Source organism: Enhydra lutris, unplaced genomic scaffold (assembly GCF_002288905.1).
Source record: "Enhydra lutris kenyoni isolate GAN:26980312 unplaced genomic scaffold, ASM228890v2 scaffoldscaffold9, whole genome shotgun sequence".
Classification (NCBI taxonomy): Eukaryota; Metazoa; Chordata; class Mammalia; order Carnivora; family Mustelidae; genus Enhydra; species Enhydra lutris.
Genome location: NW_019154093.1, coordinates 80,434,597 through 80,460,066, shown reverse-complemented (window position 1 = coordinate 80,460,066; position 25,470 = coordinate 80,434,597). Strand labels below are relative to the sequence as shown.

General features: G+C 42.3%; 1 protein-coding gene across 1 annotated transcript in view; it reads left to right on the top strand.

Annotated features, from left to right (window-relative positions):
• The window catches only part of LOC111143582 (V-set domain containing T-cell activation inhibitor 1), a 56,694-nt gene extending 35,820 nt beyond the window's left edge, over window positions 1–20,874 (top strand). Inside the window, exons 3-6 of the mRNA XM_022497407.1 lie at window positions 8,696–9,043; window positions 12,005–12,283; window positions 17,297–17,466; window positions 20,625–20,874. Of these exons, the coding sequence (XP_022353115.1) occupies window positions 8,696–9,043; window positions 12,005–12,283; window positions 17,297–17,421 (752 nt within the window). The 3' untranslated portion in view covers window positions 17,422–17,466; window positions 20,625–20,874. The remainder of the gene's footprint in view (window positions 1–8,695; window positions 9,044–12,004; window positions 12,284–17,296; window positions 17,467–20,624) is intronic.
• The last annotated feature ends 4,596 nt before the right edge of the window (window positions 20,875–25,470 follow it).

The window sequence follows — 25,470 nt, the reverse complement described above, 5'->3', positions numbered from 1 at the left end:
GGTTGTTTTGGATAAAATGAGCTGTTTATTTAAATTCAACACTCTTTAGTTGGATTTTTCCCAACTGCTTTTATTAAAAAGACCATAACCTATACCTAAGAGCATCATATTATCACACTTCAGATAAATTCAATAAAATGTTAGCTGGCTTAATACACAAGACAGTGAAATTAAGGAAATGATATTACATAAGTGATGATGATGATATCTTTTGAATCCTTCCAATGTGCACTTCATTGTACTAAATAACTCGGCATACGTTATCTGATTTACTATTCACAACAAAAAGGAGATAAGTATTATTACTACAACCTGGTAAGTACTCACACAAGGTTGCACACAGCTAGCAGGTGGGACAGTAGTACCAAGCCTTGGTAATTTGCTTCCAGAACCCACACTCCTCCCCACCACCCTGTGCCAAAAGTAACATTCATAGAGGGTTGTGGCAGAGAAGGGTGTTTTCTGATTTGCTTTGTAGGCATGATGCCTGAGACCACAGCTTTTAAAGACATAGAGATATTCCTAAATACAGAAAAAAAATTCAATTTCTTTGAAACTCTCCTCAGGCCATATATACCACCTCCTCATAGCCATCCTACCCCTTATAAGTACTAAATATAGACCCCATAAAACATAAAATACATTTGAGGTATTTTGGAAGAGAGGTTGAGAGGCTCCCGTTAATCCCTGCTTATAGGACAGCATTTGTGAATGACCCTTCAAGAGGGGTGGGAGACATGTGGAAAGGCCCCCGACCCTACTTAGCCCAGTCCATGACTTCAAACGGCTCTGTGTAAGGGAAGAGTTTAAGAATCAGACAGAGACGTTCTAATCTCAGGTCTGACACTAACTGTGTGTCCTTTGGGACACAACTTTCCAGAAAAGTTTCCTCACTGGTAAAATAGAGCCGTTGTGGGAATTAAATGAGAAAAGCATGTGTGAAGTACCTGGCGCATGAGCGGAGAAAATGACTGCCATTGTTCTTTATATTAATAGCATCCGTGCCATTAATGATAATTTATGATTATTAACGCATTTATATAGCACTTCCTAAAACTTGCACAATTTCCTGGACATACCAGGGCCGACTTCCTTTGAAGTTAGAGAGGCCAGGGCAGGAGGCCACAGGAAACTCCTCATAATAGATGCTGTGTCTTTGGACACTGGATAAGCCAAGCAGGCATGTGTTTATGGCACCAAAATAGGAGACTGAACAAATTGTTTGAAAAGTATTTGAAGGGCGCCTGGGTGGCTCAGTGGGTTAAAGCCTCTGCCTTCGGCTCAGGTCATGATCCCAGGGTCCTGGGATCGAGCCCCACATCGGGCTTTCTGCTCTGCAGGGAGCCTGCTTCCTCCTCTCTCTCTCTGTCTGCCTCTCTGCCTACTTATGATCTCTGTCTGTCAAATAAATAAATAAAATCTTTAAAAAAAAAAAAAGAAAGAAAAGTACTTGAGAGAGAGAGAGAGAGAGATTTTTTAAAATTGTAGTCATCTGAGAAACAGCTGTTGGCCTTTCTTCTATTTTATGGTCTTCAGTTGTTTTCATTTTTACATAAGGTGGGGATACCAATCTCTACATATTTTAGTCTGGCCATGGTTATCAGCCAAACGTGGGAGAAAGAGGACAGGCTTAGTTCCAGACAAGATCGTGTTCGATACTGGATCTGGTACTTGCTAGATATGGGGCTGTAGGTGGCCATTTACTCCCACGGAGCCTCTTTATACCATTTATAAAATGGGTAGAATGATAATTCTCACCTCTCATGGTTCTTACCAGCCTGAAAACGAGTCACTTTAACTGAAGCACTTGCTAAAGTTGTTCCTTTCCTCCTGCTGCTCTGATCTGCAATCTTTCCAAATGATTCTAGTTAACAACAGTCCTTGATACCATTAACATTTAACATATGGTAAGTCAGGTACTATGTTAAGCTCTTTACCTGTGTCGTAGCGTTTAGTCCTTTCAGGGACCGACTGAGGGAGCCTCTACTATCATTAACATCTTCATTTTACAGATGAAAAAAAAAAATGACAAAATGAAGTTAGAAAACATGCCCAAGGTCACAAATCCAGGGAGTGGCACAGTTGAAACTTGAACCCAGAGGGCCTGACACCTGTTCTCAAACACCAGCTGCTTCCCACATTGTTCCCTCCTCGAGCCTGGCCCAGCATCCTTCCTCATTTCTTCTCAAGGAAGCAACTACTACCCCCAAAACCTGCTCTCTTCTTGGGCAGGTGTGGCACTCACACTGGTGCCGGCTTAAGCCTCCGTGGGACCCTCGTTAAGCCTTGTGCTATGATGTCCAGCATTGTACAGAGCAGCAGATGCTGAGTGCCCACTGTTGAACATGTCCAGTATGTTCTGTAGGTTGCAGGAGACAGGACTTGTCTTACACAACTTTGGTCTCTCAGAAGAGTTCATTTCCCAGGTTTTTTTTTTTTTTTTAAGATTTTATTTATTTATTTGACAGACCGAGATCACAAGTAGGCAGAGAGGCAGGCAGAGGTGGGGGGCGGGGGAAGCAGACTCCCTGCTGAGCAGAGAAGCTGATTCGGGGCTCTATCCCAGGACCCTGGGATCACGACCCGAGCAGAAAGCAGAGGCTTTAACCCACTGAGCCACCCAGGCGCCCCCATTTCCCAGGTTTTATGAAGTGCTACTGGGACATCCCAGATTCATAATCTCTGAAGAATTCTTGCATTGTATTATCTATAACCTCACTTTCCAAGAGATTTCTGCTCCTACAGCACAGGGCAACTCCAGCGTTCAGCCCCTGTGAAAACAGAACACTCTGGATTTTAGCTTGCTCCTCTTTTCCCGTGCAAACTGGAGCTGTCATACTAATTAGCCCTCTAGGGCTAGAGAATACATTTTCAGTAAATAGGTGGGTCTTACGACTTGAAAGTTCAAATCTGTGCCTGTTTCAATTAACAGAATTCCGTCATGAGGTAACTGCCTTGAACTCACCTCCTAGAGCCTTTCTTTTTTTTAAGATTTTATTTGACAGAGAGAGAGCACGTGCCAGAGAGCATACATGCAAGACGAGCAGCAGAGGGAGAGGGAGAAGCAGGCTCCCTGCTGAGCAGAGAGCCCAATCCCAGGACCCTAGGATCATGCCTTGAGCCAAAGGCAGACACTTCTGACTGAGCCACCCAGGCGCCCCTCTCCTAGAGCCCTTAAAAGGGCTCTTTTGGCTCAAAACCAAAACCCTTTGGCTCACCAAATCAAACAAGAGCCACTGGTGGTTAAGAGGCCTGGAGGATTCTACCAGGCCAGATTCTGTTTCCTAGAACATAGTTCTTTGAGCCTATTTGTTTGCAAGTTTGAACACAGATTTCTTTTTTTCTTTTCTTTCGTTCTTTCTTTTTTTTTTTTGAGAAGCAATTATACTTGCTGCTGTTTGCTAATTACATTTCATTTAATCACTTCTGATCATCATTTATTCACCTAACAAGCGTTTATTGATTGCTTTCTGGGTGCAAAGCAATGGCTAGGTCCTCCTGGTTTATTCAGTTCTCACTGGCTTTTATTCCTCCTTTTGATTTGATAAGGGATGAGAGGATTTAATCAACTTAATACCCCTTCCATCTGCCACATCTTTAATGCAACCTTAAATGGGCTCAAGCCTGCAGCATGTCCCTGGGGCACTCCACACTTGCCTACTTTCAATCATTAAGTTCTCGAAGAGATATTTCAGCAAATTCTCTACCTTTGGGCTCAGGGCCAACACCTTAAAATTAATTTGGTAGCAAAATTACCAAACTAAGATATGTCATTACCATTTCATTCCTCCCATAAGCTGCTTTAATCACGTATTTTTTTTCTGAAAAGTAATTTTTCAATTCAACTTTAATGGCACTTTATAAACTACAATCAAATTTATTCTTGCTCTAACACAGTTACGTTTGCTCCATGATTTTATTGAGAATCTCTGTTATTTTCATTGCCTTTCTTTTCACAGGCTCACATTTCCCCAAAACTTAGCTGTGGTAATCCTGCTGAATGTTCCTTATGCCTACAATCATTTTGGTCTCAAATAGTGCTTTGATTTCTACTGATTTCCATGCATTCATTCATTTATTCATTCACTCAACAAATACTATTTTTCCTTGTAGAAATGGAGCACTAGGCACTTGTCTTACTTTGCTCAGGCTGCCATAACAAATATCATAGACTGGGTGGCTTAACAAAAACAGAAATTAAGGGGCGCCTGGGTGGCTCAGTGGGTTAAAGCCTCTGCCTTCAGCTCAGGTCATGATCCCAGGGTCCTGGGATTGAGCCCCTGCATCAGGCTCTCAGCTCAGCAGGGAGCCTGCTCCCCGCCCCCCCACCCCCCGGCCTCCCCGCCTGCCTCTCTGCCTACTTGTGATCTCTGTCTGTCAAATAAATAAATAAAATCTTTAAAAATAAAAAATTTAAAAATTTAAAAAAAACACAGGAATTTATTTTCTCACAGTTCTGGAGGCTGGAAAGTCCTTCCCAGCCTTCAGGTGGCCCCATCTCTAAGGCTACCATCAGTGGCCCTCTGGCCTGTTGAACAGAGGCAGTGGCCCCCATCCTTTGAAACCAAGGAGGTTTCCAGGAGCCCTAATGATCTCTGAATCATCTTTAGGGTTATTCTTCCCTTTTCTGGAAGAATAGCACACACTTATGGCTGAATAGCTCTATTGTCCTGTCCTGCAGGATCTAAGAAACCTGACAGGCTTCCTTCATTTTGTCTCATTTGTTCTACCCCTTTTAGTTTTTCTGACCCTCATTGGTAGTGTTGCTGCTGGTATAATCCCCATCTCTATTCCTGGCTTCTGCTGAGGTAGCTGATTAAGCCCAGGAGTAGCACCTGTGCTCTCCTTAACAAATGGCTATACAGCCACATACCGAGTGTTCTCTCCAGAACAGATTTCTCTCTCTCTCTCTCTTTTTTTGCAATATGGATAGGCTGAGAATTTTCCAAATCTTCAAGTTATGGTTCTTTTCTTTTAAGACTTATTTATTTACTTATTAAGAGAAGGAGAGAGAGAGCACTTGTGTGAGGGAGTATGGGGGAGAAGCAAAGGGGAGGGACAGAAATCCTTAAGCTGACTCCGCACTGAGCACAGAGCTCTTCTCAGGGCTCGATCTCAGGACCCTGAGATAACGACCTGAGCCAAAGCCAAGAGTCAGCTGTTTAACTAACTGAGCCACCCAGGCATTCCTGGTTCTTTTTTACTTAACAATTCCTTCTTCAATTCATCTCTCTCCTTTCCCACACTTTACTATAAGCAGTCGGGGGTAACCAAGATACTCCTTCCAACCTTTGCAGGACCCTCCTCAGCTAAATATCCAATTCCATCACTTGTAAATTCCACTTCCACAAACTAGAACATAGTTCAGCCAAGTTCTTTGCCACTTTATAACAGATTGGCCTTTCCTCCAGTTTCCAATAACATGTTCCTCATTTCCACCTGAGGCCTCACCAGAATCACCCCTAACATCCCTAGCTCTAGCATGCACCTTAAGACTTTTCCAGCTGCTACCCATTACCCAGTTGCAAAGCTTCTTCAACATGCTTAGGTATCTCTTACACCAGCACCCCACTTCTCAGTACTGAAATTCATATTAGTTGGGCTTATCCAGAGAAGTAGAACCAATAGGTTAGTGCGTGTGTGTGTGTGTGTGTGATATGAGAGAGATACAGATTTAGAAAGAATTGGCTCACATGATTATGGAGGCTGACAATCCCAAGATCTGCTGTCTGCAAGCTGGAGACCCAGATGGTCTAGTTCCAATCTGAGTCCAAAGGCTTGAGAACCAGGAAAGCCAAGGGTGTAGCTCCAGTCCCCAAACTGGCAGGCTCAAGATCCAAGAAGACAGTTTCAGTTTCAGTCCAGAGGCAGAAAAAGACTAACACCCCAGCTGAAAGCAGTCAGGAGGTAGGAGTTCCCTCTCACTTAGGCTTTTTTGTTCTATTCAGGTCTTCCACTGATTGGGTGAGCCCCTCCCCCATATTAAGGAGGATGATCTCCTTTACTCAGTCTACGGCTTCAAGTGTTAATCTTATCCAGAAACATCCTCACAGATACCTCTGAAGGTTTGACCAAATGTCTGGGCATCCCAGGGCCTCAGTCAAGCTGACATATACAGTGAACCAGCGTAGCATTAGACGACTTACAAAAATCATTAAGACAGTTTCTGTCCTTGAAAAGCTTACAAATTTGTGCCAGGGCCAGACTAGACACAAGGTAGAGGGAGACAGCTGCTATAATAAAGGCAAGGGAAAGTGTTACAGGAGAGTAGAAAATCTATTAATTTTGTCTTGGCAGATCAAAAGAGGGTTTCATGCAAGGGCTGCCATCTGAACAGCCTTGAATATAAGTAGAATTTGGATAACTGGTGATAAAGGAGAGGAGGGAACTATAAATTATAGGTGCAGGATGAACAGGGGTGTGAAGAAGCATAGTATAATTGTATAACCAGTACTAGCCTGGAATGTCTTGGATATTAGTCTGTCAAGTAAAAATAATTGAAAAGCAAATTAAATCTTTAAAGCATGTTCAGAAAAATGCCAAGGCAGAGGATGGGGTGTGTTGCATTCATACTAAACAGCAAAACCTCATCCTATCCTCTTTCATAATTTCTCTCCCAAATCTCCCAAGTGAATAGCCACCGTGCATGGCAGCTGCTCTAAAGTCCCTCTTCCCCCACACTCTGAAGCCCCTAAAACATTCTCCCAAGCCACCATATGCACAGGTTTTGTTTCCTCTGCCTCTTTTTTAACCTATAATTTTTCTCCCATTAACAACTCTCTATTCTTTCTCAAATAAATCCATCTGGCTTAGCTTCTCCAGCTCTGTCCCTCATCCATTACCTTCACCTACTTTACAAAGGCCTGGGAGCCAATTAATTCCAGTCCCTTGGGGTGAAACCCCAAGAATATCCTTATGTTCATAAAGTTTATTTCTGAAATCTGAAAAATAGCAGGTACACTTTGCTTATGTATCTTTCCAGTGAAAGCAGAAAATCAATAAATCACTTGCTATCTATAAGCAGTAGAGACTATGAAAGGACGTGGTAGGAAATGGGGCTGGAAAGGTAACAGTAAGAACTAATGTCTATGGGGCATTCACTATGTGCCCTGCACTATTTGTGCCATGAAGCATTTAGCTTTGAAGGAAATGCTAGTGTCTGAACTTCAGTCCCCAGCCCTTGGGAACCGTGGAAGATTAGTGATTATAAAACTGACATGTCCAGATTGTATTTTAAGGTCTACCTGCAAGATTAATGCAATTTTACAAAATAGATTGGATGGAGGCAAAGATCAGAGGCAGGAATAGCAATAAGGAAGCTAAGAAGTGCAGTTGAGAAGTACTCAGGACCCATCAATTTGGACTTCTTGGGTTGTAAGAAAGAGAAGTTTGTGCATACTGTTTTAATATAAAGTGTTTGTGTAAAGGATACTCCGAAATTGGGACAGGAACTAGACTTGAAAATCCTCGGGATCTAAGACAGCTCTAGGGATGGAGGACTCTCTTCATCTTTCTCTCTCATGTTCTCTCCCCCATACTTCTTTCCAACTGCTCCACTCTCGTCTTGGGCTCAAATACCCCTCCTCTCCTTCACTGCATATCCAATCACAGAAGGAGCCTCTCAAGAAGATTCAGTTAATTGCATTACCTCCTATAGGCATCCCCAGCCAGCAGTGTCCAGTGAGGAAAGAACAGTTGCTTCACAGACTATCCAGGCCATCCACTGGGCAATTGAGGGAGAGGTCGTGGACATGGCTGGCATTGTAATTAATATTTATTTCTACTGGTGGTATGTTTGGAGAGGAGGAGGTGACTTCTATCTTAAGCCAAAAATCAATTTAAGTACCATTCTTCATTATACCATCACTCTTACTATACCTTTTTATTTTTTAAAGATTTTATTTATTTATTTGAGAGAGAATGAGAGAGCGCATGAGAGGGGGAAGGGCAGAGGGAGAAGCAGACCTCCTGCTGAGCAGGGGGCCCAGTGGGGGGCTCTCTCCCAGAACTCCAGGATCATGACCTGAGCTGAAGACAGCAGCTCAACCAACTGAGCCACCCAGCCACCCCACTCTTAATATACTCTTGACCAAGACACTTATCTTGTCGTTGGTTTCTTCACCATTTAAATGGAGATACAAGTAACAGCCCTTTAGAATTTAGCTTCTTTCAAATTGCTAGCCACATTTAGTTAACATGAGGTTTCACTTCTGGGCCACTTCTGCTTAACTAGGAATAACAATACCTTATGTGTGTAATTACAGTTTGCAAATCAAGTTCACATCCATTTGATTTGATCCTCACGAGAACCCTTTAAGGTAGGTAAGACAGATAATACTGCCTCCATCTTTCTGAGACCCAGATAGGTTACATGACTTTTTCAAGGCCACACAGCTATCAGATGACAAAGCCAGGACTTGAATTCTCATCTTCAAACTCCAAGTTCAATATGTTCTCTCCTTGGTGCCTCTCAAGAGTTGGGTTGCTTGTTCTCAAGGAGCAGATCTGCTGTAGACTCAAGATTACTGTCTTCCTGTTCTTTCTGTTCTTATGTCTTCTTTTCTTTATGCCTCTCCTGTTCTTCTATATTTCCAGTTTATTACAGAAGTCTCTGTTTGGCCTTTGGTAACGAAGGGTTTGGCTGTAGACATTCAAAAACTTCCCTGGGCGTTGACTCTTGCTTCCTGAATTGCAGGGAGACACTCCATTACAGTCACTACTCTGACCTCAGCAGGAAACATCGGGGAGGATGGAATCCTGAGTTGCACTTTTGAACCTGACATCAAACTTTCTGATATCGTGATACAGTGGCTGAAGGAAGGTGTTATAGGCTTGGTACATGAGTTCAAAGAAGGCAAAGATGACCTGTCAGACCAAGATGAAATGTTCAGAGGCCGGACAGCAGTGTTTGCTGATCAAGTGATAGGTGGCAATGCCTCTCTGAGGCTGAAGAACGTGCAACTCACAGATGCTGGCACCTACCAATGTTACATCATCACCTCTAAAGGCAAGGGGAATGCTAATCTTGAGTATAGAACTGGAGGTGAGTTACTTTTGGAAAGGGGGAAAGAGAGCGCCCAAAGGTATTTGGGGCTAAAGACAATGGGTTGCTGCTGAAATATGTTATCCTCATGAGTGACCAAGAAGACAAAGACCATCCTTGCCAGCAGCCAATCTTGCTGTCCAAGACCCACACCCACTCCAAAAATAGCCCCCTTATAAGATTAGGTCTTAAAATCTTCTGTTCTGGACTCTAGTCTTCTCTGGATTTTCAGGTATATTCTCTGAAATATTTTACCAAAATAAATGTGGTCTCCTTTATGGTATACCGCCTTTGTTGTTGCTGGTAAGAGAAACCTATGATCTGGCCTGAGACTGTTCTATGCTAAGCAGGCCCTAGCCCAAGTCTGAAATCAGCACCTCCTGGGACTCATGGCAATGGAACCCATTTTAGGAAAAGTTCAAAGGGAACTAACCAAAAATAATATTGTTCTATAAACTCACTAATCCTCCCCCAGTGAAATCCACCCTTCCTTATCAACTCAGCTTGGTGAATTTATGTATAAGAAATTCAGGTTGGGGCGCCTGGGTGGCTCGGTGGGTTAAGCCTCTGCCTTCGGCTCAGGTCATAATTTCAGGGTCCTGGGATTGAGCTGCTGTCTGGGCTCTCTGCTCAGCAGGGAGCCTGCTTCCCCCCTCTCTCTGCCTGCCTCTCTGCCTACTTATGATCTCTCTCTCTGTGTCAAATAAATAAATAAAATCTTTTAAAAAAAAGAAAGAAGGAAACTAACTCAGTTAGGTACTGTGAGGAGTAAAAAAAGGATAAAGAAAACCAGATGATGGTCCCTCCTCTTGCAGAGCTCATAGAACACAGCTTATAGAGTTGAGGAGAGGGATCACATCCAGATGCATAGGGAGGGAAGGGATTGGAGAGCCCCCATGGAGAATCTGGCATTTAAGAAAGGACTTACAAATAGGCAGAAAGTATCCTGAGGCCTCCTGGCCTACACTAGTCTACACTGGCCTTCCTTGGACACTTTATGACATGTGTTTCTACAGATGTAGAGCCAGACCTAGGCAAGTACTGGGACCTGGGCAAGGCAAATTCACTGACCCTCAGTTTATTCATCTTAAGATGGGGATTAATAGGGTCATGTCAAAGGGACACTGGAGCCAATTCAAAGGGCTTCCAATGGCAAAGCTGGAACAATCTGAGCAACAAAACAAACCACATGGTAGTAAATGAGAACTCCAAGTATAAAACAAATACACATGAACATTTTGTGATCAACTTTATCAACTTCCATAAACATGAGGGAGATGACACAAATCTTCCTTACAGATAAATTCCAAATAATGTATTTAGATCTCCCCACTCCAGGAAGTGGAGCTTAGTACAACCTCCCTCCCCCTTGACCACACTCCGGGTGTGTTTTTCTCAGTGAAGTCCAGCTTCCAGAGAAACCTGGCAAATACTGCCTCAGCCAGGTGATCAAAGTTAACATCATCAATGATTAAGTCATGTCAACAGTATGCATTCTTATGTGATATGATGAGAAGGGCACTTTTCCTTCTATGGCCTTCCTCTCCAAAACCCATAGCCTCAATCTAATCATGGGAAAAACCCCAGACAAATTCCAGTAGAGGTTGGGGCAACAACAAAATACCTGACCTGGACCACTCAGACTGTCAAGATCATGAAAAACATGGAAAGACTGAGAAACTGACACAGACCAGAGGAACCTAAGAGGACATGCCAATTAAATGCAATATGGGATCCTGAGAAGAAAAAGGACATGAGTGGAAAAACTGGTAAAATACAGATGAAATCTGGAGATGAGTTAGTAGTTATATATCAGTGATGGTTTCTGGGTTTTGACAAATATACCATGGTTAAGATGTTATCATTAGGGAAAACAGTGAGGTATATATAAGAACTCTCTGTGCTATCTTGGCAATGTTTCTGTAAATCTAAAATCATTCCAAAATTAAAAGCTTGTTTTTTAAATGCTGATAAGACAGATCCCTAGAACTGTAGTGAGGATCAAATGAAATAATGTCTGGAATTTGGCACCTGGCAAGGAATGCACCCTCAATAAATGGTGGTTCATTATCATGTACTCTCAGCAACTTACATCATCTCCCAGGAGTTCATTCCCTGCCTGCTGTGAGCAGATGAGTCTCCTCTCCCCTGCTACATGGAAGATTCACTAAGGGCAAGTGAAGGCTTTCCTTTCACCACTCACTCAGTCCCAGCACAGTCCCAGGCAAACGAAAGTGCCAAATAAATTGATAACTTGGATCTTGCCATTTGGCATAATAAGCATTTTATAGTCAAAAGTCCAGGTTTTAACATTTTTCCACAAATGTCTCATTGCCAGGATATCAGAGGAAACTAGTCTTAATTTCAAAGTTCATGTACCTCCCCAGTAAGGAGGATTATCTTAGAAGAAAACAAATGACTGTCTCTACCCCTGGATACCAGGGCTGGAGAGTCTCCACCCAAGCAAAATCCAAACCCCTGTGATGACAAGTCCTGTGTATGGAATTTCTGTGGGTGACGGGTGAATGCTGTTTGTTTTTATCTTCTCCCTCTGCCTCCCCACCCTAACTTTATCCTCCAGGCAGAAAAATACATAACATCCAAGAGGCTTCACAGGTGCCTGAGAAAATGCCCCAAATCCTTAAGGAATAGACATTTTGTGATCAACTTTATCCCTTATCTTTAAGGGATGAACTGGAACTCCTCTTAGTTGGAGAAATTTGTTATAACAATTATACCTAGAACTTAGGTCCTTGGAGTTTGTGATTTTTGTCAAAGGGTTGTACAAGTCATTATTTGCATCTATAATACAATGGGCCATACACAGGCAGCCCATTGGGGAAGTACTGAGTCACTTCAGTGGTGGAAATGACTGTGTTTTTAAGACCTAGCTCTTCAAAGGCTATATTGTTTTATCTGTATGACCTTGACATCTGTCCCTTTTGACTTTCATCCCTGCAGCCTTCAGCATCCCAGAGGTGAATGTGGACTATAATGCCAGCTCAGAGAGCTTACGGTGTGAGGCTCCCCGATGGTTCCCCCAGCCTACAGTGGTCTGGGCATCCCAAGTTGACCAGGGAGCCAACTTCTCAGAGGTCTCCAATACCAGCTTTGAGTTGAACCCTGAGAATGTGACCATGAAGGTTGTGTCTGTACTCTACAATGTCACAATCAACAACACATACTCCTGTATGATTGAGAACAACATTGCCAAGGCCACAGGGGATATCAAAGTGACAGGTGGGTTTCTCCACACTTTTTGCATGGTTTATTGGGCTAAAATCAAATACAAATTAAAATCTAATTGGTTTAACAGATATATTATGTATTGGGGCATAGAAAGCTTGAGAATCCTCTTCATGGAGAGCTTGATCACAATTGCAATTGGGACTGAATTACATAAGACTAACACGAAACAATATCTATGGAATACAGGTCAAAAATCACAATGAGGCTTCATCTTGTAAGCCTTCTCATGGACTAGGTGGGGATGGATGCCTAGAGATCAGTGCTTAGGATTCTGTGGCCCTGTCTAACTCAGAAGGACTGCTTTGGTGAAGCAATGGGGGAAATGACAATCATTTGACATCTTTGATATATTCAGTTGGTGATCTATGTCCCAAGTCCCCCACCCAAAACTGATTTGGTTCTAGCCTGCCTTTGAGAAGACTTTCAATCTGAAGACTAAAAATCTTAGGCTCCAACTCCGACTTATTCAGCCCATCTAGGACTGGCTCACAATCCCATTAATATTGGCCCAGCATTAATCAGAAAGCTCCAGATTGAACTGGCCTCCCAGACTAAAAGAGTAGGACTCCAAGAGGCCCAGCACCCTAGTTTCTCTGCTTCAGTGTATAAAAAAGCTAGGGTTGAGCTAGTGTCAAGAAAATGTACAGACTGGATTATGACTTTTAAGACCATCCCTACTGCAGCTGAATTAAATTCAGTCTATAGTGGAGGGAGTATGTCAGGAGAACTGCTATTTTATATCAAGCCCAGAACTAGGTGGAATACCTTGAACATTTAAGTGCCCTATAAATATTTGCTGAATTTAACTGCATAAATCATATTTTTGTCAGCTTACTTTTTAATTTAAAAGTACGTATATGAAAAGGCAACCTCTGAAATGGGAGAAAGTATTTGCAAATCATATATCTGATATCCAGAATACATGAAAAATTCTTACAACTTAACTACAAAAAAATCAAATAACCCAATTTAAAAAAAATGCACAAAGAAGAAGATAAACAAATGGCCAACAAACATATGAAAAGATGTTTGATATCACTAATCATCAGAGAAATGCAAATCCAAATCACAGTATCACCTCACAAGCGTTAGGATAGCTACTATTACAAAAATAACAATAACAAAAACAAAAACAAACAAACAAAAAAAAAAACAGAAAATAACAAGTATTGGTGAGGATATGAAGAAACTGGAATATTTTGCATGTGTTGATGAGATTGTAAAATGTTGCAAGTGCTATGGAAAATAGTATGGAAATTTCTCAAAGAATTAAAACTAGAACTACCATATGATCTAACAATACCATATCTGTGTATATATCCCAAAGAAAGAGATAATCGTACACCCATGTTCATAGCAGCATGAGTCACAAAAGCCAAGAGATGGAACCAACCCAAAATGTCTGTAGCAGATGAATGAATAAACTAAATGTGATATATTGGGGCATCTGGGTGGCTCAGTTGGTTGTGTCCAGCTCTCCATTTCAGCTCAGGTCATGATCTCAGGGTTGTGAGATAGAGTCCTAGGTCAAGCTCCACGCTGGGTGGGGAGCCTGCTTGAGATTCTCTCTGTGCCCTTCCCTCCTTCCCTCCCCAGCCCCACCCCAACTCAGACACACACTCTCTCTTAAAAAAAAAAAAAAAAAGGTGGTATATACATACAATGGAATATTATTCACCCTTAAAAAGGAAGGAAATTCTTTCACATGCTACAACATGAATAAATTTTCAGGGTATCATGCTAAGTGAAATAAGCCAGTGGTAGACAAATACTATATGATTCTACTTGAGATTCTACTTGATTCTACTTGAGATCTCTAAAGTAGTCATTAAATTCATAGGAACAGAAAGTAGAATGGTGGTTACCAGCAGCTTGTGGGGGAGGGAAAAGCAAAGGGAGTTGTTTAACGGGTATAGAGTTTCAGATTAAAGTGAAAAAATTTTGGAAATGTTTCATAATAATGTGAATATGGTTAAAACTATTAAAACTATAAAATACTATAAAATATACTATACTATTATATATACTAAATATATAATATACTATACTAATATAAAAATACTATACTATTAAAACTGTACACTTAAAATGATAAATATGGTAAATTTTACGTTTTTTATCACAATAAAAAAGTATCTAATAAAAAAATCATACATATGAGAAAAAGAGAGCTCTTCCACTATCCTGAGAAACAAATTGTTAACTAGTGAATAGGATGCTTTTAGTTGACTGTAACAAAAAACCAACTCAAATAACCCTAAGCTAAATGGAGAATTCAATAAAAGAGAATTAGTACATTTCATGAAACCAAGAACAGGAAGAACAATTTGGTTCAGGAACTGCTGGAACCAGGAATTTAAATTCCATTGGGATTTTTAACCCTCTACTTTATTCTCTTGTTACTCTCTAATTTAATTTCTTCTGTTTTAGTCTATAGGGCAGAATGTGATTCCGAAGAGTTCCTAGTTTTAATAGTCTCTCTCACTCAATAGAGTAACAAGAGTGAGCCTTAATCCCACAGTCCTATTCCACATTCTCAGAAAGGCTCCACTCGGGTCAGTTGCCCACACATAGATCAATGAGGCAGAACCTGATGGAAGGCCTTCCCTGAAGAAAAGGGGGAAATGAAGCATTGGGCCTTTAGAAGGATAGGTGTTAATAGCAGTGTCTCAGTTCAAATCTCAATAAGTATCCCCAAACTGTATAACTAATGCCTTCCAATGGAAAGGACAATAACTGAACAAACCACAGAAATTGAGCACAACTTTGATTCAGTGAACAGATTCTTCTTCCATACATGCTCATTGAATACGTTAGGACAAGTGTCCCATGTATCAGTGCTAGGACTAAATACAATATGGTAGCAAGACATAGCTCAAATTTCAGAAAATATTTGGTTCCAGCCTGCCTTTGAGAAGACTTTTCAATCCGAAGACTAAAAGTCTTAGGGTCCAACTCCGACTTATTTAGCTTTGCCACATACAAAGTAAGTGTATTTTTTAAACAATTGGATGAGATGGCAGAGTTTACATCCTATGTTCTTGGACTCTACTTCTAATTTAGGTCATTCATTCAGCAAGTATCTATCGTATGCTAAATACGTACAATGCAATTTTTAAGTCCGATGATATGGAGGTGAATAGCATAATAGCCTAAATGTCCTAAGAGGAACGAATTCCAGTATAGATGTGGTGTCTAGGGGAAAGAATAGATAATTATGACTGGCTGAGTAGAGGAGGCAGAGTTCAAGCTGGGCTTTGGAGAAGAGAATGGTTTTGTTAGAATAGGAAGGTATGAAGTCAGGAGCCTATGTGAGTGGTCCAGGGGAGAAATTATGAGGGCTTTAACTGAATGGCAATGGAAAAGAAAGAGGAAGAATCAAAAGCTAATGAAAAAAATCATCTTCGTGACACAAATATGAAGGACAAGAGAAAGAGGAAGTCAATATGGGTCTGATATTTCTATCCCGGGTGCTTAGGAGGTTAGTGATGCTAGCAAACCAAAATTAAAATAGGAGAAGCAACATGGAGTTGAGGATTTGGCGAGGAGTCGGGAGGCGTCCATCGTGCACGTAGGTAGAGATGTCCAACGCTTACAACACATTACCCAGCATATGACAGCATTCTCCCCATAAACTTCAACCCTCCTCTACATATTTCCTTCCACGAGAAAGGATGCCCATCCATGTAGCCCTTCTAGGCTCTCTCATCTCCCTTCTTCCCCTCCTCCCCAGAGCGGGAGGAGTTAATTTATCTGATTAGTGACCTTAGTAGAAGAAGTTAGACACAAAGAGTTTGGCTCCTTCTTTTACCTTTTCTCTCCAGCTAACCCTCAGAAAGTCTGCTCCCCCAAGCCATCAGTTCCTAGAAGCAGAATCTGTCCTTGCAGCAGGAAGCCTGCCCCAGTCTGGTGCTGCCCGTCACTGGGAAGGTCTGGGCTGCAGCCCATCTACCTGCAGATAAAGCTTCATCTTTTATTATCACACTTAACCAGTGATAAGTGGTTATGTGATATTATCACACTTAACCAGCCTTCCAGTTGCCTCATTCTTTTTGTCTTACCCTTTAACTGGTTTAGAACTCAGGTGGGGAAAAGGGTATTACTTACTGGACTCTTTTGAACCCCAACAGCAGCTGCCCCAAAATATTTACTGAATAATTAAGTTTTTAGTGGACATATACAGTGGCAACCATAAATCCAGATGTGGAACTCAGGACAGAGCTCAGACTAAGAAGGTGGGTTTGGAGATGGTCAGCTTAATGGAAGTCATGCTTATTGGGCTCGAGTGGGGTCCCTCTATTGTTACCGGTGATACCTGTTGGGTGCTTATTACATGCGAGGTCCTGTTGTATCTCAGGGCTTTACACCCTCAAAACGACTCTGTGAAGCCCATTATCATCTTAGCCTTATTTTCTAGGTAAAGAAAATGAGGCACATTTAAGTTGAATAACCTGCCTATAGTCACACAGCTAATAAAAGTCAAAGCTGAAATGAATTAAATGAGACTGGATTGTCTAAGAAGCAAATACAGTAAAAGAAGAGTGGTCTCATTCCTTCACTTCTCCCTTTCTGGGCTTCAAAATGGGAACAATACTTTCACATCGCCTTGTAGTGGTATGAAGCAAATGACCCAGACCCGTAAAGGTCACTGCCTACAAGAAAAAAAAATGTGTCTGAAACCAAGGACTGGCCATGACCGCTTACCCTATTCTTTTTTTGGTAAGCAGTAACAATCTCTTTATTGGTCTAGTTTCTCATTTGGCTGAGTGTTCATGGGAGTGGATAACAGAATGGAACTTCTTTTGAAGAAAGAGAAAGCTCTGATTTTAAGCCAGTTACAGAAAGGTAGAGAATAGGGTACAAAATTGCCCCCAAATGGGGGTAAAAAGTTGTATTAGAAACAACTTACTCTGTTCTTCAGGTACTTTTCTTTGCCAAGCAGCCACGTGAAGACGACATCCAACTTTTCCTCTGTGACCCTGAACTTTTTCTCTCCCTTTGCAGACTCTGAGATTAAAAGGCGGAGTCACCTACAGCTGCTGAACTCAAAGGCGTCCCTGGGTGTCTCTTCTTTCTTTGCCATCAGCTGGGTACTCCTGCCTCTCTCCCCTTACCTGATGCTAAAATAATGTCCTCTGGCCACACAGAAACATGCAAAGTCATTGGTATGACAGGTGAGATGAGTCACGAATGGTGTGGGGATTGGATCTGTGTGTGCTGTGTTCCTAACAAGAGTCAAACAACCTCCAGCAACAGCCTCAGAAAGAAACATTTGATAATGCCTGGTCTTGTGAAAGGTAAATATGTAAATATGTGTGAACAAAGAGTGTAGATCTCATCGATACACTTACAGCAAAAACAACTCTGCAAGTCAAATATTTGTGCAAATTCAAACATCTTTTCTTTTACCAAGTTATCTAGCCACAAGGCAAAAAGAGAAAGAGAAAGAGATGCTTAGCCCTGAGTGTTCCTCTGGATTTCACGGTTATCTTATAAAGCCTCAGGACACACATGTACTCACACAAGTGACTTCCTCCTAGCCCCTCAGCAAAGCTCCTACTGACCAGAAGTTTGACAGATGACTCCCCAGCTGGCTCCCCGTGTTGAGACTTCTCCCTGTCACTTCAGTCCTCTGGCTCCAATTATTGGTAGGATTGCTCCCCGAATATTCTTCTTGTATGGAGTCTGTGTGGCTGAGTTCATGAAGCTCCAACCAGTACTACCCGATGACTCAGTGGCATCACCACAGTGCATCCGGGCTCGCAACCTTAGAGCTATTTCCAACCCCCTCTATCCTTGACATTCATTTGTTACCAGGCCCCATGGCATTTTCCTGGGTTGTCCCTCAGACCGACCCTAATCCAGCCTCCATTATTTCATACACCAGCCTAGTTCTAAAACCCTATACTTGCTTCTTCCTCTCCCTGTATCCACTGATAGGAAATAAGATGCCAAAAAAAAAAAAAAAATTATTCCAATGCTATTTTTATCTCAGCATTCCTTTGCTCTGGAACCTAAGGTGACTCTCTGGGCACTCTTGTGTCAAAGTCCTCAGCCATGTGGTCCCAGCTCTCTTGAGTTTCTTTCCCTGCGCTTCCTGCTTCTCTTAGCTGCCTGCTCCACTCTCTGGCCTTGCTCCCTCTCTCACTGCCCTTCCTGGAAGTCTCCTAGACTCGCTGGCAGTTCAAAGCCACACTTCCTTCACCCATTTCAATTAAGTGCTTCCCAGCTTATAGCCCACTCTCCAGATGGTCTGTTTCTTCCACATCCCCTTGGCATGCATGAATAATTCATGATATCTTACACTCTTGAAGGCACGTATATTCCTTGCCCAGATTGTTAAGTAGGGCAGGCAAAGATCTGCTGACCGCTTTTCCTTCTTTCTCCTGTTCTCCAAACACAACAGTGCAGCACAGAAAATGGATTCTTTATAAGGAAACCCACCAGTTCCCACCTCCATGGTTTTCAGCGGAGGGAGATTGCCCTGAGGAAACACTCCCTTGAGGATCCCACTAGCAGAAAAGGAACACTTTCTTCTTTCCTTGGTTCCCCACGGCACTGTAAATGAATTTTTAACATTCTGCAACTAGATAATCTGACCTATAAAGTACGGCTTATTCATCTCTATCTTGTATTCCCTTCGAGCAGTAATTGGCAGCCTTTTTTAAAAGCCATGACATGCATGTAAAGCATGTTCACACATAGTATACATAGGTTATATACAGTTATCAGATTAGCTACAACCCCAACTCTTTCTCCATACAACTACAGAGGCATAACCTTAAATCAATTCCTAAAAAATAAATAAGTAGATCATTATCATTACTTGTAAAACCATAAGGAACTGTGGGGGAACGTCATTGAAAAGATGTGACTGTCAGTTGACTCATGAGCTAGACCCAGGTGATCAGGTGCTCTTCACCTCCACCCCTGTCCTTGGGACAAGGATCCCACTTGTCTGTCTCGCTCCCAGAGGCTGCTCCAAGGACACAGCCTTGAGATAATATTGTGGTGTTGAGAACACCTTGCACAGTATATGTGACGGAACCTAGTAATGGCCCCTATATTAACTTTTACGACTTGTAAGGATGTACTTGTCTTCTTGGTGCCCAGGACAAGCCCCGTGTATAAGTGACCTTTGCTTACTGAAACTGCCACCTACCAACCTGGAGTGGCCTGGAGTGGCCTGCTTCTTTCTTCTGTCTCTCCTTGCCCTACAAGTAAGGGGGTGTGGTTTCAGACTACTCCCAGGGAGCTCCTGGGAGGGTTGCGAATCAAACCGATGCTGAGCACAACATTTTAGGTCACATACATTCTTTGGTTGGACACTCAAGCAGAAGTCATCTTTCTACTTCTACCCAGGAGACTGCTCCTGGCTCATCTCTCTGTTCCCGTTTGCTCTAAGCATGATCCCCTTCCTGAAGAAGAGACTCAAGCCATCTCTTCCCCTAGCAACCCATGGTAGCATGTGCTCTTGATAGAACATCATCAAAATAACAGAAAAATGAGCCCATCTCTGAACAAGAGATACCCTCATACAGGCACAGAGACAACTGGTTCTCCATAAATGTTTACTGAATGGTTGTAAGGACATCCTATTTGTGTTATTTTCAGAATCCCAGGAATCTGCAGAACTATTTCACAGTAAGATATGGCCTAGTTTTGTATTTCTGGGGGGGAAATGAATTCATGTCTAGAGGTTTGGAATGAACAAATAAGATCAAGCAGCAAAAAAAAAAAAAAAAAAAAAAGTCAAAAGCAACCCACAGAAGACTCCAATATGAACCAGATAAATCTCTCTTCAAAGACATATATTAGTTCCCATAGCTGGGAACATAATTCATCTGAACTGGATATGTGTTAGGACTAAGTCAATTGCAAGTGGAGACAAGTGGATCTCTGTATCTCAGGGACCTCCCCTTACTAACCAGCACCCCTCGCCAGCAACATCCAGGGATTGAGAGGATGGGATATTGCCTCTGACTTGTCTCTGAATCTTTATATTGCTATAATGTTGCTCTAAGTTCCCAGAAAGTTTTGACTTGCAATACCTCCACATTTTATAATCCATAAATTAAACCTCAGTAGATACAGTAAGAAGCTGCTAATTAGTTGCCACGTCACAATTCAGAGGTAGTGATGGGTCAAATAACTCACCTTTCCTTAGGATGCTGCCAAAAGTACCTTGGAATCTCCTCCCACTTGACAAATGCTAAAGAAATGTGGGCACGGTCATAATTGTAACTTAAAACATGTAGTTGGGACACCCTGGTTTTCCAAATTATCCAAGCATCTTCTTTTTTAAACAAACAAATGCCATTTGATTTCTCAGATGACGTGCATCCTTGAATGGTCCGGGAAAGGACCTCTCGTCATCGCTGTATACGGCATTATGTCAACACGAAGTGTCAGGCTCCGACTTGCTATCTTGCATGGACAGCGATAACCTCAGCTTTCAACAACATCTAGAGCAGTGGGACTCACCCAGTGTGATTTTTCACATTCCTCCCCACACACAGAGGACATCTGAAAATGTTTGGAGACAATTTTAGTTGGCACAACTCAGGGGAGAGGGGAGGGTGCTAATGTTATGGATAGAACCCAGAGATGCTGTTCAAAATCCTACCATGTACAGCATTATCCACCCACAACAAAGAATTACCCAGCCCCAAATGTCAGTCCTCCAAAAGGATCTAGAAAAAAGGGAACTAACAAAACCGGTTTGCTTCCTACAGATAGGCACTATCCTCTGCCTCTTTGACTGTTGTCTCAGCACAGAGAGCCAGAGCTCAGGCAGCCAGGAATTCCTGATGGGGTCATCTCTAGCAGGTTCGTTTCCCTTCATTCTAAGGTGCAAATTAGGTTCTGTGAGAGCTGCCTGAGTTCTCTCTCAATGTCTCTCGCTCCGAATTCTGATCTCAGGACCCTACTAGTCACAATTCCAATGAAGGTAACAAAACATGTCCCCTCCTTGAAACACACAGAGACTTCTGAAAGTAGGGGCAGTGGACCTTTGAAATGGGACCAGGGAATAAAGCTTTGATTGAAAAGAATGTGTTGTTCACACCCCTCCCCCTTTCCATACTTTTCACATTTTGAGGTCTGCCTCCCTGGCACTTTGGACCCACCATGACTGTATTACATTTTGTTATAGAAAACTTAAGATTTTTGAGTTCTGACCATTCAAGAGAATGATTAAATGCACATTTCCTATACTGTTGTCTGCCTGGTTTGTCAAAGAAAGTAAGCATAAGATGGATAAAAAGCCATGGGTCAAGTTCTAAAGATTAGCAACTAGCATGTAACAGACCTTCAATAAATGTTTGTTGAATGAAAAGATAATAAATAGGAGTGGCTGGGTCTACTTTCTTAAGGAAACTCCATAGGCTTTGCCAGCCTGCCACGTGTACATCTGGGAAAGATCTCAGTGGCTTGAGGCAGGTAACATTTGGGAGAACACATACAGGTAAACAAACCCATTGCTCTGGTGTCAAAAAACCTGATGTTTACTATTCAGGAATTACAAAATTCTCAAATCTTAGAGGCAAAGGACCTCAAAATCATCTTTCCTAGTCCTTTCACTTTTCAGATGAAGACCCAGAGGCCCAGGGTGAAGTGTGTGTAACTTGCGGTCCTCAGATTACGTGACTTGCCAAAAATTGCACTGACAGTTGGTAGAGGGATAAAATCTATAGAAAATTTAATTGGCAAAGGGCAAATTCTCAGGGGACATTCAGAACAACTCTTCCCTGCTGTATTTCCAGCTTGGTCCCAATCAGCCTTTTGCAAGAAGGGACCAGTTTTGAACCAAACTGAAAAAGCAAACTGTAAGAGAATAAACATTCCCAACCCAGGTTCGTTCTTTGGCCTTGTCCCTGAGCACATGGCAGATGCATTAGACAAACGTATTGTATCAGCTAAAGTGCAAGAACCAGAATATGAGGGGTGCCTGGGTGGTTCAGTGGGTTAAAGCCTCTGCCTTCGGCTCAGGGCATGATCTCAGGGTCCTGGGATCGAGCCCCGCGTCGGGCTCTCTGCTCAGCAGGGAGCCTGCTTCCCCTTCTCTCTCTGCCTGCCTCTCTGCCTACTTGTGATCTCTGTCTGTCAAATAAATAAATAAAATCTTAAAAAAAAAAAAAAAAGAACCAGAATATGGCACACCACAAACATCTGGAGAAGCTCAAATCTGATGCCAGAGGCACATTTGACCAAACAAGTCAAACTTCAAGGTGAAGTATCAGCTCCCAGCTATCCCCAGGTTGTTTGAAGATTTGTTTTAAGTGCACAGTGACCTCAATCTGTGCATTATTAATCGAGGGAAAGGGAGTGCACGGTTCAATACTGCATAATAAAGCTTCAGCTTCACGGCATACATGGTATGCTTCGGTTCCACTGATGAAACGGAATTCCCAATCTCCCTCCGGCTGGGAAAGTCTCCACACATCCCACCAGCTGCTCTAATTCAGACTGTCTTACAATGTGCCTGAGCTCCTGCTCCTTCTGACTTTGTCTTGTTTCCTCTTTCACATCAGTCATCTCCAGGAGTTTCAGTATGAAAGCCATGAGTGAGAATTAACTGTCACAGAAACAGGAGCCTTAGCAATGCTCTCTACTGTCTTTTTTTGCATTCTACCTCCCCTCCAGCAAAAATTCTTTCCCCGTGAAGCTGTTTCTGAGCAGTTTTATACAACATGATTTTACTCTTGTTTTTTGGTCTATGCACGCAATTTAGCACAAAATCGCACACTGTTTTGTCTATTGGTTTTCACTGCTGTGTACTTGGACTCCCTTGAAGATGATGACAAAATAAGGACGGGGGTCCAGGCAGGCAGCCCTTGGAAGTCTGCTCTTAGAAGAGGGTCAAACAGATACACGCAGGAAGCCTTGTTTCCTGAGACAAAGCAGTTAAATCTCAGCCTGGAAGGGGGCCCTGCACTTAACACTACAGGAGCCTCTATGTGTACTGAAAGGTATGGCTCCCCCAGAAAATTATATGTCTGCATCTTCTCAAAGTCATAACTTGACCTTCAGTGTTATCTTACCGCTTCGGTTCAAATTTAACCTTCTGGCCTAAAGAGTATCCTTAGCAGGTTCAGTTAGAAGGTCCCTTACCCAAAACCCTAAACAACATTTCAAATAAGAAATTTATGAATACCTTGGTCCTATATCCCTTCTTCATAACAAGCCAAAAGTGATGCTCCATTAATATGGTCTGTGAGCAGTTCATAGCAGAGGGAGACCATTTCCCTTCTCTTTGCCCTCTATATTTGCAGTTACCAAACACTATTTATAACTACTCATGTGTCATTCTAGCGAGAACAATTTAGGTTCTGACAGATACAATTCCAGGACTTTATGGTACTTAATAGGACTTCGATGAGTTGGTTCAGGTTAGCCATATAGGACTCCAGTGGTGGATCCAGGCCTCACACCCAGGGTAGCTGAGACTAGAAGTATGATAGTGTTACCGCATACAGGTAAGGGTTTCTATTGAGAGGGAGTGGTGCCCCAGAACAAGCCAAGTCACAACCTGCTAAATGAGGATCTAGGAGAAAAATAATAATTGTCTTCAGTTTCCTCTCCCTCCCCTTTTATCCATTTTCCCCACATGGCCCAATCAACTCTTTGTGTTTCCACCATTCTTTCCATTAACTGCCTCACCTCCACTGCCCAAGGGAAAAAAAAAAGTGCTTCCCGGCCTCTAGCTACACATGAGAAGGTAATAATGGACAACCTTGGGGCACCTGGGTGGCTCAGTGGGTTAAAGCCTCTGCTTTCGGCTCAGGTCATGATCCCAGGGTCCTGGGATTGAGCCCCGAATCGGGTTCTCTGCTCGGCGGAGAGCCTGCCTCCCCCTCTCTCTGTGCCTGCCTCTCTGCCTACTTGTGATTTCTGTCTGTCAAATAAATAAATCTTTTAAAAAAATTAAAAATTAAAAAAAAATAATGGACAACCTTTTTCATTAGCTTCATGTCTTGCCCTTCCATGAAAGCAAGTCTTTATTGAAATAAAGCCATGGGTGAAAATATCAAACAATATTAAATTACTGAGAGATACTTGGGATATCAAAGTGTAGCCCAGTGATTCTCAGCAGGGAAGTCAGGGGGCAGGGGATGCAGGGGCTTTTTAACAAGACAGACATCAGTCCCCCCACCCCCATCACTGCAGTGAAGAATCACTGTGTGACATGAGACAGATCTGAAGAGACTATGTTATCTTTCTACACATTTGACTACTCTGGAAGTTTGAGATCAACTGATGCAAATAGCTACCTTTAGAGGAAATTGAGTGCCTCCTATGTGTCAGACATCATACTAGATATTTTTCTCATTCAAGCCTTATCCTATGTGGCGGGTATCACCTTGCCCCATCACCATCACCATCACCATCACCATTTCACAGAGGAGAAAACAGGTCCTGAGAGGTTAAGTAACTTACTTAAGATCACACAACCAGCAGGTTGAACCAGAATTCAAGCTCAAATCTATCATCACAACCCATACTATTTCTGAAAGAGTCTGGTCATGTGTAAAAGTGCTATCAGAGGCTTAAAATATTATATAAATATAGGCCACCATGTAATTATATGTATTAAAATATGAGGAGGCATTGGAAGCTTTCAGCTTCTTTGCTCCTGCGGATTCACTGCTACGTGTGACGACGGCTCTTCTGCCTGAGGGAGACTGGGATGTTGCCTCAGTTACACTTGGGGCCATTTCCCACCGCAGCCCTTCCCTGGGTCACGGAGGGTCTAGCAGCGGAATCTCAAGCCTCTCCTAACTGGTTCTGGCGACACCACCTTGTGTGTTCTCAACAGTCCTTCCGGGACTACCTCTGAGACTTCAGAAGAAGACTATAATCTGCTGAGGTGAAGTCTTTTACAGTTGATCCAAAATGTCTTCTGAGACCAGTTTATATGTTCATTCTTGTCCAGCCTCAAGGTACACCTGGAAAGAACACATTTAATTACTGTAAATTCTCCCTTAAATCCTCTAATGTTGAGCACTGGATCATGCATGATCCCTTCTCCTCTGCTTTTGCATAATCAAATCTATCAGTTTTTCCACTTCTGTTTCTTCTTTTAGTACTTCTGTTTCTGTATTTTAAATATAACCTTCTGCAACCCTGGATTATGTCAAAGTCATCTTTATAATACTTCCATGTTTCTTTTTTAACAT